Source organism: Lineus longissimus, chromosome 3 (assembly GCF_910592395.1).
Source record: "Lineus longissimus chromosome 3, tnLinLong1.2, whole genome shotgun sequence".
NCBI classification, from domain to species: Eukaryota; Metazoa; Nemertea; class Pilidiophora; order Heteronemertea; family Lineidae; genus Lineus; species Lineus longissimus.
In genome coordinates, this window is record NC_088310.1 from 5,692,055 (window position 1) to 5,705,286 (window position 13,232).

Here is a 13,232-nt window from a genome sequence, read left to right on the forward strand (position 1 = left end):
GGAATATTGCAGGAAATCTGAACCAAAAATAAACACTAGGGCCAAATTCATAAAGGGCGTTTAGCTTAAAACAGCATTTAACTACTGAATAGACATATTCAGGTCCTTCATGTAAATCTTCACAGAATATGAATAGGCCCTGAAACTGATCAGGGAGAAGTTACACACGTCTAACCCTTAATCGCCCTTTATGAACTTACACCGTTGTCGGCGTTCCGTTATGACTTTTAGTTACAGTGAGTTCTTGTGATTGCCATTCTAAAGTATTAAGTTCCGCTATACATACACCAACAGAGGGAGAAGACCCCACAATAAATGCGCCTGAAACCAAACTAGATTTACCGTTACACTTTCATATTTGCCTTCATTGAATGAATTAGAACAAAGTTTTTAAAAGGTGTGTACGAAAATGTAAGCTTTTGATAAGCTCGTAACACACTGATATTGTTAATGTCTTTGCTCATGGAGTTTACAGTGTAACCATTACGGCCAATATCAATAATGAAGACGGTTTCGGTTGACCTATTAAGATATAATGTACAGTATGATCACTTAATGGAAAAGGATCACAATTAGTTGAACGTTGATATCTGTTCAACAGAAATCTCTTAAAATACGTATACGTTGGCGGCGAGTGATCAGCTGAAATCATGGTAAGTCTTGCCACAATGTAATTTACATTTTCTATCAAGATTTCTTCAGTTGTACTGGCCGGATACTACAATGAAAAGCAACCAAGCCGTCGGAAGCAATATACCTTCGTGCACTGGGTGCTGCCATGTCGGTCGTATCACGGAATCTATCGTTCTATTCTTCATTGTAGCAGTGTTCTTCTTCATCCTGCCGTTGTTCTTCTTGATCTTATGAGCACTCTTTTTAATCGTAAATGACTGATGTTCTTCTCGATTATACTGGGGTTCTTTTTAATATTTTCGGTGTTTTCCCGCTCTTATCGAGATTTCGTTCTTCTAATGACCATTGCGACGCACCATCACTGTATTCGAACAGTCTTTCAAATGAATTATTTATTTGAAAGACTCGTGTTACCAGATTCGACAACGAGACTTACTGTATATAAATGTATGTGTATCGAAGGCGATAGATGGCATGGTTGGTATATAGGCCACTAATTTATCATTTTACCCTCGTTCAATATCTCCTTTGGGCTGTTGGTGAACCTATCCAAAAGAAAGATCCCACCCGGAATATTTTAAGTGATTATTTTCGGACAACTATCAATCAATAACGCTTAGAGGTTCGTCATTAAGTCTTGAGGATTTCTTTTTTTTAACCACTGACATAAAGCAATTTAAATATAACACGATTACTCTCTCAGTATTAATAAATGTCATCAATGGAACGATAAAAATGCATTTCATCACTCTAAAGATATCCCAAGGCATTATTCAAAATATAATTACAGAAAAATATAGCGAAAAATAAATCTCGTGGGCCTCTATATCGGAGTGTTTGTCCTAGCGTGCTAATGTTTACGACCGTGCCTAATTTTGTTGATAGTTCTTTTCATTCAGTGTTTTTGGTTCGCAACCCAATTTACCAACTTAATGGAAGAATGCACCAGCAAATTGTGTTGTGTTGGGGTCGGCCGTTCTTAGCATACATATTGGACAAAACGGTGAGAACTATTCACGAGCGTTCATGTTAACCGTAGATATGACAGTAGCATACAGGAGATCACCGATTCTCTGCCAAATGTTTATATGTGCCGCTATAAAAGAGTGACTGCTCAAAAGAGAATGTCCTCATCAATGCAATAAAGTCTGCTTTCTTTTGGCCTATAAATATTTTCAATGGAACATTAAATCGGACGTCAGATATTCACTATACACGGAGGAGTCGTCCAGGGCCTGGAATATCAATCCAAATCTTGGGAAAATGTAACATGAGCGCTTCGGATTAACGCAAGGCGGGAACCTTTCTTACCTCAACAGATTCATTGGAAATTTTATCACCATCTACCTCAGCCTTCCGCTTAAGGTTGTTCTATTCACAAAACCACTCTGTCTCCTAAAAGTGCTTTAAGCTGCTATAATATACAGCCAAAACGATGATGCGAATGACACAAATCTATGGACATGCCGGTGACAGATCGACAGAAAAAGAAATAAGTTTCAAAAAGACTAACGAAATGAAGCACGTTTGTTTAGTGTCTTACTTGAGAGCATCGAACATGACCAAAGACCAGTACGAAAGTGAGTAGAAATTATTTGACTTCAAGTGTTGTTTCATTGAATTCGATTTTTGCAGGGTTTGAAGTTAACTGACGAGCAGAATGCAAGTAAGTGTAATTATGTAATTATTGTTGATGCCTTAGCAGCCCCAACATAGATATGAAGCACATAATGTAACAGCCATGATAGAGCTACATGTAGGTGTTAATTAGAGTCATACGTTCTTGATTCCTTCCCTGTCCCCGAACCTCAACCAACGAGAGTTCCTGTGTTTTGAAGCAATTAAGAAGAGCAGGATATCTTTATCTTTGAAACTGTCCATCTAAAAGTGGCGAAATAGTCATGGATAATCATCGAATACGACCAAAATTACATGAACATGATATAATTCTGTTTGCAGAACTCCGAGAAGTGTTCGCCCTGTTTGACAAAGAGGGCAATGGTTGTGTCGAAGCTAAAGATCTGGGTGCAGTATTCAGGGAGATGGGTCAGAATCCCTCCGAGGGTGCCTTGGCCGAGATGTTGAAGGAGGCTGGAATAAGTGGTAAGTGATTCCGCTCCTCCAAAATGCTAGCTTGACGCGAATAAGCAAATTGAAGTAATTAAAGGTGTTGTTTCGTCGAGAGGACTGATGCTTTGATGGATGGACTGACCATTATCAGTAAAATGCCACCATCTTTTCTCTTGCAGAATCAGGCGAAGTTGAATTCCCAACGTGCTGTGAGATGTTACAGGAGCACACGAAAGAACAGGAACAACAGCTGGAAGACATGAGACAGGCGTTCAGGCAACTGTTTGATAAGGAAAACACGGGGTTGGTAGTATTGCTGGCAGTATATTGATCGTCCCAATTTCATGTACCTCTCCTCGCCGTAATCAGATGACAGGATAACTCCCGTCTATGCCCGTCTCTTTACTGTCCGTCATCTGAAGGAATCCCTCAATTCTGCAGCGAGAGTGCTCCGGTCCAGCACCGTTTACATCTTGAATAAACCTATTAGGTCCCACATCAATGGGTATCACGATTGGTCAACGCCAAAGGAACCATCAGAAGCCGATTGCCCAGTGACCTAGTCAGTTTTATTTCAATGTTCGGCTTTTATTCATTACCGCTGCATTTCATATTTGGTAGGGCGGTGAGAGCATCAGAACTTCACGCCACATTGACCTGCATGGGTGAGAAGATATCAAATGGAGAGCTAGACGAGTTGATACAGCTCGCTGAGAAAGACGAAACAGGCTTGATTCTCATAGAATGTAAGTATCACAAACTTCTCGTGCAAACATTTCAATGAAATAGACCAATGGCCATTGCACGACGACGACGACGGTGTCGAGTAAGAGAAAGTGCTACAAGCCCACTGCGACCAATGGGGTATTCATATGGAAGGAAAGAATAGTCCATTGACCATTTTCTTTGTTATTCAGGGTGGCAATTAGAATCGGCTCAAATAGAAAAATATCCATCCTCAATGAGGTTTTAATTCAGCCGTGTTGGTATGTGCACTTGCTTCCCCTATACACAACAAATGACACAGTCAAGGGACGCATCCGGCCTCTGAAGGCTAAATACAACTGCACTACTGGCCACAGTGAAACTGATATGCAATGAAAGCCGAGGCCGGGAAAACCTCAGCCAAGCCAATCTATATGTAAATCTAGAGAATTAATTCTGATGCTGAATTTTAATTTTTTTTCAGCATTCATTGATATCATGATAGCCAAACCTACGTAGCCAGTGAAAGGAGATGTTCCATTTTGCATGCAGGAGGCAGAACTTCACGTTTGCTGCAAACGCAAAACGAAGTTCAATCTTACCACCTCAGAAGTGACCATCAAGCATCAAACCCACTACCAAAAACATATGATAACAAAGACTACTATCATCCATCAGTTCCACATATCACAGTTGTCATACTATTTCATGATCATGTGATATTCTGTTACAAAAAAATTACGGGTGCTGTCAACAGCCAACATAAGGGAGAGGCTATACGTACGCGTTTAAATCTGTGATAAATTTGTTTGTAAATATTAAATAAAACCTACTGGTACTTGAAATTAGAGCGTTGTCTTGGTTCTGTTCCTGACGAATGTGACGTTGCCTTTCGTGCGTTTTCTTACCGTCAGCAAATGCCAATTCACCCCCCCCCCCCCCCCCCCCCCGACTCATCTGCAAATGCTACGTCTACTCGGGCCTCATTATACATGTAATTCTATGTGCTTTCGTTTGGTTATAGTTAATTCGATTTGATGAAACCGCCAGATCGAGTGATATAAGGCCAAAGCAAGTACATGTATGGGAAGACGTTGATATTATTTCCCGCCATGATTTGAAATAACGCCATCTGTCGGCCTGGTGGAATACCAGCTGGCTATCGAAATTCAGCGTGTGGAGTGGAAATCAGAACACGCGTTTTTATTACATGGATCAGAGCCAGGCATAATCGACAAGCCCATCGTGACCTCATATTGAGGAGGTTTTGTGATCATAAATAGTATCACAGTGACCCCAAGGACCCTATCCCAATATAATCCCCCTCACGACGTATTGGCGGCTTGGCTAACTTAGATATAAAAATTGATTTCCGTATGCAGTGATTGTGCCAAAGCACTAATGATAGTATATGCCTTATATGAAACGGCCTACGTCGATGCATTTTCTTAGCCAAGAATTCATCATCTCGATAGGCCTACATACTGACACAAAAGCCTCAATAGATTTTCTCGTCAGTTGGAAACAAGGCTGACTGACGTTTACCAGCAGCCTCGCTTTCAAAATGGCCTACATTAACCTCGACTCCTTCTGAACAACTATCAAAATTCCTATCTTCCGTGCACAGCATTATTGATTGCGTTGGGAGAGGTTGGCTGGAAAGCTGAACGTGTCCAGGCAGATCTCGATCTGACGTCATTTGTTGGCAAGGGAATCCCGATCGTGGAGGGCTTGCCCGTTCTTGTTCTCGTCTGCTATTGATTTTCTCCTGTATAAAAGCGCTGTTTTCTGACTGGTCTGACAGAATTGAATGATACGCTGAACTAGTCGTTTGTTGAACGCTACCAACAGACAACGCCAGAATATTTGCTTGGTGCTATCCGTATATGAGATACTATCACTGTATCAGGATAGAAGTCAACTGAATCATCGGGATCAAGCCAGCTGCTCCACTGAAGAGGTATTACAAGCTTCTCTGTTTAGAGCATGTTATGACTGCATTCTCTGTCGAGAGGGGCCAACTTAATTACCAATGTCTAAACTCTTAAAGAAAATATTCAAAGTATCACGTACAAAGTATACTACATTATTATCCTGTTTCGAACTGCCTCTACGAACACAGTGAGAGAAATCGAGTTGCCAATTTAAATCGACGGTGTCGGCGCTTCGGTGATCGGTGAATTGGTTCACCCAGCAAATGTGAATGCCATCGATTTGTGTTGTCTATATTTGCCATTCATCAGTGTTCATCTTTTGGAGAGATTACCGGAAGATGGAATGGACCAATGCTTGTGGTCGTAGCCGCATGCTTACCATCTAAAACGAATGTCATACATGTATAAACATTTATAGTTTAATCAAAATGCTATTTGATTAAGATCTCATTCTTTGCAATGTTTCTTTTCAGGTAAACTCTATCATGCCTGGACTAAAACGAAAAGCATCAACAATGTCAACCAGAAGTGCTTCGACAGCCTCGACCGACATGCCCGGACTGAAAAGGACCAGATCATCAACCAAAGGCGATGCGTCGCCATCGCCAGCTAAACGCGCGCAGTTCAATGGAGGAGCAGCGGCAGCTGGACCATTTCCCACCGGGCCTGGTGGACCAATGGAGATCGTGTTCTCCTTTGATACAACTGGCTCCATGTCGAGCTGTCTGATGGAGGTCAGAAAGAACCTAACCAACATGATCAGCCGTCTGCAAAAGGATATCCCCGGTCTCCGAATCGCTGTGTTTGCTCATGGTGACTACTGCGATGTACGTAATTACGTCACGAAATACGTGGACTTTACGACTGACGTCACGAAACTTGTAGATTTCGTCAACAATGTTAGCTCCACCGGTGGCGGAGATTCGGATGAGTGCTACGAGTTGGTTCTGTACGAGGTTCGAACCAAGCTCTCTTGGAGTCCTGGGACGCAGAGGTCACTTGTTATGATTGGGGACGCTAACCCACACGGCGTGTCATATCCTGAGAATACGCTCAAGTTAGATTGGAAAAAAGAAACGGATAAACTCGCCGCAGAGGTAAGTTTACACTTTTGATGTTATGCTGTCATACCAATCAGACAAAAGTCATAGGTTATTAGAATGGATTAAAGATGGCATCAGACTTGGTATAATATAGCTCCAAATATCATTCCAAAACACCTTGTATCACCAAACACAACTCGGTTAAAGCTGACCTTTCGTCTGGGCACCTCCGATTCGGTCTACATTTAGCTCCACCCTCACGGCGCTTGGTCAGTCAGATAATCAACGCAAATGAGGTATCAATTCCTTTAACCATACAGAGTCCTTCATTGGATTATGATTTTTTGCCGCTTGCCTTACGATGGGTTGCATTGTTGCTTTCCAGGCAGTACATATTTACGGTGTTAACTGTAGTGCTACCGGCAATGCTGTGGATTTCTACAAATCTCTCGCCTCGAAGACAGACGGAAAATACCTCGAATTGAAGGCCTGGGACAACATCTTTGACATGATGATGGCAATCTGCTACAGGGAACATGGAGCAGATTTCTTTATGGTAAGCAGATACCCTTATAAAAAAAACGAGTGGTCAACTTGCTAATTGCAGGCAGGTAGCCTTTGTTGGAGACATTCGAGTCAGCAGCAACATCGAAGTTTCATTCTAACAAAACAGTACATCATTGATAATTACTGGGTGTCAGAATGTTTGTAAGAGTAGTTTCCAAAAAGTAGTCGATGGTGAAATAGCTCATTTTCTCCTCTTCAGGCATACGAACACGAAGTTCGTTCTCGCGGCCCCGCGGTCTCGCACGAGGTGGACGCCATGTTGAGAACGTTGAGGCATTCCGATGATGATGATGGTTCGGATAGCGATGGGACTACTGGTGCTGCAGCGACAACATGTACGACGGCTGTTCCGGTCGGACTAGTCACCCCAACGAAGACGAAAAAGCCATCATTGCTGATCAAAAAGAAACTGGTGCGTTTTTCTCTCTGTGACTGTCCTTCCGGCCTCACTTAACTTTTACAAACGACCCAGAATGGTGGCAAGTTTCATTGATTTGTCTAATGTGTGTGAATGGCGTTTTTAATAGCTCAGCATCTCCGTGCCAACAGCCCAAACGTTGTACATTACAACATATTGTTCATTGTGCACACAGACTTGCAAATTTTATTTTTATTATCTTTTACTGGAGAGAGATACATACGTAACAGTTTCACGACTCTTTACAGCTACCAGCTCTAAAGAAGAAAACAACAACAACCAAGCCACTGAAGAAGAAGCCATCAGCAGTGAAAACAAAACCTACTGCTGTGAAGAAAGTTTTCCGCGAGAGACTTGGAAAGCATCCGCTCGCGTCGTCCCTGGATTGGTCAAGATGGCAGCTTATGATCAGCAACGCAAAGCCAACCAACCGATTGGCAAAAAAATGGATTCCTGCTCGGTCGGGCGCGCCTGGATTTAGAAGGATTGGACTTTTCAATGGTGAAACTCAGAAACCAGCAATATATGAAGTAGGTGTCAAATTACCCGAATCTCGCAAAATAAGTGGTGTGTATTTCCGCCCAAGCAATGGGTTTGAGTTGCGGTGCCATCTTGATACTTATCTGTTCCGACATGAGCACCTGACCGCACAAATCAATGACGTTGTCAACAACAAGTGTGACGTTTATATCAGGCGGGCAGTGCTGCCTCCAACGGTAGATATTGACGGTGCAATGCTCTCGGGACCTTTTCAAATCAGAGACTATGTCAGGAAGCACGTTGAATATGCTTGGAATAAGCGTATCTACGGCAAGAGGCGACACAGGGTAGTTATCAAGAAGGGGATCAGGATTTCCAGTGACAAATTTTGAAATATTTGTAACGGTTTAATCTAAATGAGCATCATATTACTGTATAAGTAAGACTTTCTCATCTTGAACTGTATCGAGATAAAGCTATTAGGTTCTCCAGTATTGTTGAAGTGCAATTTGTGTTGGATATAGATATACAAATAAAACTTTCACATTCTGTATCTAAATATTATGTGTTGAGATGAGCATAATGCATCGTCATGTATCATTAGTACAATTGTATATACGTACAAGTACATTATCGGATCTTATTAACGTTTAGCAGCAACAATAAAAAACCTCGTCACGAAGTGAGGATGCTCTGTTATTTTCAGTCATTATGGTTCGTGGTACTCCGAGACTGTAAATAATTTAAACTGCCGTCACCAGCCACAACGACTGGAAACATGACAGCAGCTCTTCATCATGTGATTGGGAAGTCCTGATTAGCCAACAAAAATGAAGATCAAAACTCGAGGCCCGCTGACAACACTCTTCAAATATCATTATCAGATGAGTGTTCCTAGTTTTGATGGAGTTTTTATCTACATTTGTCTGTTGAAGTTGTAAATAGCGAAATAGTTGATAGCGGTTTGTTTGTTTCTGCGACATTGTTGTGCTCAATTTGTAAATGTTGTAAATGTAATAATAAAAGAAAAAACTTGGATATATCAGATCTTCGTGTTATTTTTCCGATTGGAGAATCATTACCGATGATAACATATCGTAAGCTTTAGGTGCACATTGGACAACATGAACCACTTCAGCTGGCATTTTCCCATTTTTTGGCAATTCAGTAATCATTCTCCAAGCATCGTCATTGGCAAATATCGTTGACAAGGAAGTCTAAGTGGCTCTGAATTTCTAACGCAAGGCAGCACTGAACTAGACCGGGAAAGTGTTCAATGATGGGAGCTACTCCTGTGGAGTGGAAGGTGGCTGGGCAGCCTTTAAGTTTACCCAGTCTACGAACTATCCCAGAATTACGCGTATGCTTGTCTCTTTCTAGGTAAAACGTATCTCTGCGCGTGAGTAGGGAGATGCGTATGTATGCCCATACAAATTCTTAGTGTTTATCATTTCTTGCTTCGTATACATGCAAGGACCCATCGTCAATACTAATCAGCGCCAGATTTATAAAGTACAACCAGTCAAAGTTAACTACCAAAATATTCTTTCTTTTGGAGGCCAAGGCTAAAATATATGTTGAGAAAGCTGAAAGAAGTCGATACAAGTATCATTCAATGCTGTCTACTCAATTCTAACTAACAAGCGTTATGCTCCATTAATTGTCAATGAAACCACATGGTCTTTGATAGCACGAAAGAAATATGTACCCCACTAAGCAATTGAACTTCAAATTCATATGAACCTTCAAAGTGTTCAGTGGGCATGCTGTTGAGGAATCACTGGTGAAGAGGATAGAGATGGCAGGTAGGTAATTTGTTTGGTACTGAAATTAGTAATTGCTTCGCGTTCGTGATTGCTGTTCAACGAGATGACAAAAAAGGAGAGAATGATCGTGGCCATGTAATACATGTATCTTGTAGACCATCAAAGGAAATTCTAAGGGAGGTGACGCATTCTATTCAATCAGCATTTTGCTATGGCTCTTCGCCACACTTACATACTTTCCTTGCCATGTGTCTACTCTAGCTGGGCAAAGATTCCCGGGCGGACGGCGAGGCCCACGCCGAGGAAGTGAGTGACATAGCACCCCACCCTTCACATAATACTAGATCCGCCCCTGGTATAGCCTACATCCTTGTATACCTTTATACATTTCCATGGTCGACATATTTTGCAGGTTACAGTTGGACACATTCAAGCCAAGAAAGGGACCCCAGGAAAAGAAACATGGCCTGGGCAACTCCTCCCTCATCCGCCGGGAGGAGTCGGTCGGGCCACAGGGGGTATGACGGATATGAAGCATACACAAGAACGACGGGGCAGAGATACAACTCTTCTGAGGTTGAACGTATGCAATTTGCTCTCTCAGTGTAATGTAGAGCTGAGCCAAGTTTTTTTAAACAGAACGAAAGCACTTCCTGTTAGATCTCTTAAGGTTCTGGTTAAGAATCTACATTGTCGTGGTTTGATGTATCTAATGATTTTGATATCAAGAGCCATCTAAAGCATAATATTTTCCGCAGGAAAGTTTCAGACATTTGGTTTTGTGTGATAGAGGGTCTATTTGGGGGGTCTACTTGATGGACGTAGTCCGCTGAACGAGAGCAATCAAAACTGTTTCCCGGCGTTCGAGGCAGGCCACTCGATAGCATGGTTCAGTCGAATCGGGGCCTGATGGCTAACTCCCAATGACCTAATCATCCGTCGTTTTCGTTACAGAGTCGTATCCTAGTTATTCTCAGTCATCAAACCCAGGGAAAGATATATGGGACTCAAGACCGCCGGTTAGACCCCAGAGTGCCTCGGGTAAACGTTTTGTTTTTGAGATGTCTTCTTTTCAATAAAAATCACCTCCGGTCCAGCAGGCTCATAAAGGTGTCACTCCGGCCAGCTTTGGAAAATGCCTCTTCTTCTCGAAGCAGAACACTAGAACTGGACACTGTAAGACCTATCCTCCTCTGTGCTGCACCATATTGCTTTCAGAAGTCCTGAAATAACGACAACCTTGCCTAAGCAATACTCTCCTTCAAAGTGACAAGCTATCCAGGTTGACCACTGTCCTTGGGTACCGCCTAATGATGTCTTCATGCAACTGACGACTGTATACCTTGCTTTATTTTCAGTGCCTGGTAGGCCAGAAAGAAGCTTTATCCGACGAAGCTCTGGATTAGACCGGATACCAGAAGCTTCAGCTCAGGACAAATGTAAGTCATCTCAACCGGTCTTGTTTGATGACCCGCTCATTGAATTAATTTGTGTAACAAATTTGCAAATTTGCGACAGCTCGAAGGGTTCCTCGCCTGACTCAATGATGTGCGAGTAAGAAAACGACAAACGTATTGCGTTCCTTCATGCACCATGTCCCCTATAGGCCCTATAGATGGAAAGACCAAAAACAACATTGTTTCTTCGACACGACGAACAGAAAAAAGTACCATATATGCCTTTGTTTTCTCTTGAAAGATTCTCCAGTCTACAGAACAACATTCGAGGAGACATACCTTGTCCCTAAAGAACCGGCCAATTCTCACATAGCCCCTGATCGACCGTGGACTGCAGGACCTAGGATTAGTACCAAAGGTGGGTATCAGGGCCTGCAAGTTGTCCAAAACGTTATGTCACTACATATACATGTAACTTAGAGTTGAATTAACATGGCGTTATCCCTTTAGCTATGCCCGTTAAAGTTTAACGTGAGGTTATAGTTAACGTTAAGTTTGTAGTAACTTGTTTAGGACAACTGAAAAAGATGGATGGTTAAAGTGATCTTAACCCGGCTTAGCACTGATTGGGTCGATTAGAATTTCATTACAACTACATGTAACTTCATCCGACCAGGGGTCATGGATATCAGATCTCGGGTCACACAGGAGGCCTCAGGCTATATCACTTCCGCGGCCCAAAATAATTGCAGTGCGATCATTCAGGCATAATTTGCATCAAGGAAATACTGTTAATATTTGCGCTTGAGAGAGCGATGAGAAAAATTTCAATCCTGCACTTTGTCTGAGAGAGAAGTCGTTTTTCCTACTGCTCTCTCTTGATCTCTTTCAGATTTCGAGTTGTTTAAAGACAGGGTTCAAGTAGACTGCCGGCCGGAACGGCATCAGTATAACCGCTGGCATCATTATGATTAAAATAATGGACTCTTCTATGGATTAATGATAGTTGCTGAGTTACAAAAGAAATACATTGTCCTCACGGACCCAATTTAGCAGACAGTTGCCGATCCCGATTCTCGACCCCGGGATAGACGTGACTTTCTCGGAAGGATTTTACAGTGAGTCATTTATTAATCAAAGTCTATATTGGAGCAAGCGACACAAGACGGTATCCTCAACAACGGCCACATGGCTCCACTAAAACGCAGCGCAAACGAGCGATTTATGTCGCTGCTATACTGCGATTATTATCACTACTGTGTCCGACAAAAAGATATCTCTTGTGTAACGTGAAGTCCTGAAACTACATTGCATTATCTTTGCCCCAATTGATCTGTTGACATATAATAATATCATGTTAATAAAAAACCGATTCATTCTGTTAAACAATGAATTTAATCTAGTTAATTGAGTTTATGACCCAATATAATCGAGACTAAAATAACCGGGCAAAGTCCAAGTCACACAACATAGACATATGGATGGACAGTTGTCGGAGAGATTTCGTTCATGGTCACCCCTCAACCGTATATAGTTGTTGAGTTGGTAAGATGGTTTATGATAGGCAGGTTTCGCAACCCCTGCACAAGAAAGTACGAACTACGCCAGCGTCTTTCGTGTCATCTTCAAGTCATTTCGCCACACTAATCACCTTCTACGTGTATGTACTTAGTTCTTTGAACGCGAGTTAGGTCAATAGCATCCCGCGAAGTTACTATTTATAGCTCACAAGGTCATTTGCATAAGATATTGATGACGTTTTTGTCACGTGACAGTCGGACATCGACACTTATTTCTACGCATTTGAGCTTATTTCAAAGTCAATTATCTTTGACCCTGCATTGTTTTTAGCATGAATGATACCATAGAGTCAGAGAGAGAAATATTCAGAACAATTATGTAGTATTTCCAACACTCGGACATGTGCCAGATTGAATCTAACTGCCCTAGTTAGAAAGCCTGAATCCATTACGAAACCGCATGTTTGTCCGACATTGCCTGTAATTCAGCGATGGGGAAATAGAGGGCAGCAGCTGCAGTGACGTCATCTTCGCGGAATGCTATTCCCAAAAAAAGTCGTCGGGTCAGGTCGATTTGTATACTTCATATGCTTCGTCGTTACCTAGCTCTTCGCGTAGGTTTGCGAAACCTGCCTATTTTCGTCACCTTTTGTTTTTGAAGAGTACCTTGGTTCCTCTTGCTACTAAGTATGAAGCTGA

The 13,232-nt window shown here is 42.0% G+C and overlaps 3 protein-coding genes across 4 annotated transcripts; all 3 read left to right on the forward strand.

Moving 5' to 3' along the window:
* Window positions 1-564: 564 nt before the first annotated feature.
* LOC135484904 (uncharacterized) lies at window positions 565-4,247 on the forward strand. Of its 2 annotated transcripts, none has more exons than XM_064766604.1 (6): window positions 565-653; window positions 2,269-2,299; window positions 2,593-2,736; window positions 2,883-3,006; window positions 3,325-3,449; window positions 3,893-4,247. In XM_064766604.1, exons 1-6 carry the CDS (start codon window positions 651-653, stop codon window positions 3,925-3,927), a joined length of 462 nt encoding a protein of 153 aa, XP_064622674.1. In that variant the 5' UTR covers window positions 565-650; the 3' UTR covers window positions 3,928-4,247. The 2 variants fall into 2 exon arrangements, with proteins under 2 accessions (XP_064622674.1, XP_064622673.1); XM_064766603.1 differs by lacking the exon at window positions 2,269-2,299 and adding an exon at window positions 1,533-2,213 and having other exon boundaries at window positions 568-653.
* Window positions 4,248-4,761: 514 nt separating this feature from the next.
* On the forward strand, window positions 4,762-8,880 carry LOC135484751 (uncharacterized). The gene is made up of 5 exons (XM_064766423.1): window positions 4,762-5,368; window positions 5,816-6,439; window positions 6,771-6,941; window positions 7,152-7,364; window positions 7,619-8,880. The coding sequence occupies exons 2-5, from the start codon at window positions 5,828-5,830 to the stop codon at window positions 8,240-8,242; spliced, it is 1,620 nt and encodes a 539-aa protein (XP_064622493.1). The 5' UTR covers window positions 4,762-5,368; window positions 5,816-5,827; the 3' UTR covers window positions 8,243-8,880.
* Window positions 8,881-9,538: 658 nt separating this feature from the next.
* LOC135484942 (uncharacterized) lies at window positions 9,539-12,400 on the forward strand. The gene is made up of 6 exons (XM_064766652.1): window positions 9,539-9,655; window positions 10,029-10,199; window positions 10,571-10,657; window positions 10,975-11,055; window positions 11,315-11,431; window positions 11,906-12,400. Exons 1-6 carry the CDS (start codon window positions 9,649-9,651, stop codon window positions 11,986-11,988), a joined length of 546 nt encoding a protein of 181 aa, XP_064622722.1. The 5' UTR covers window positions 9,539-9,648; the 3' UTR covers window positions 11,989-12,400.
* The last annotated feature ends 832 nt before the right edge of the window (window positions 12,401-13,232 follow it).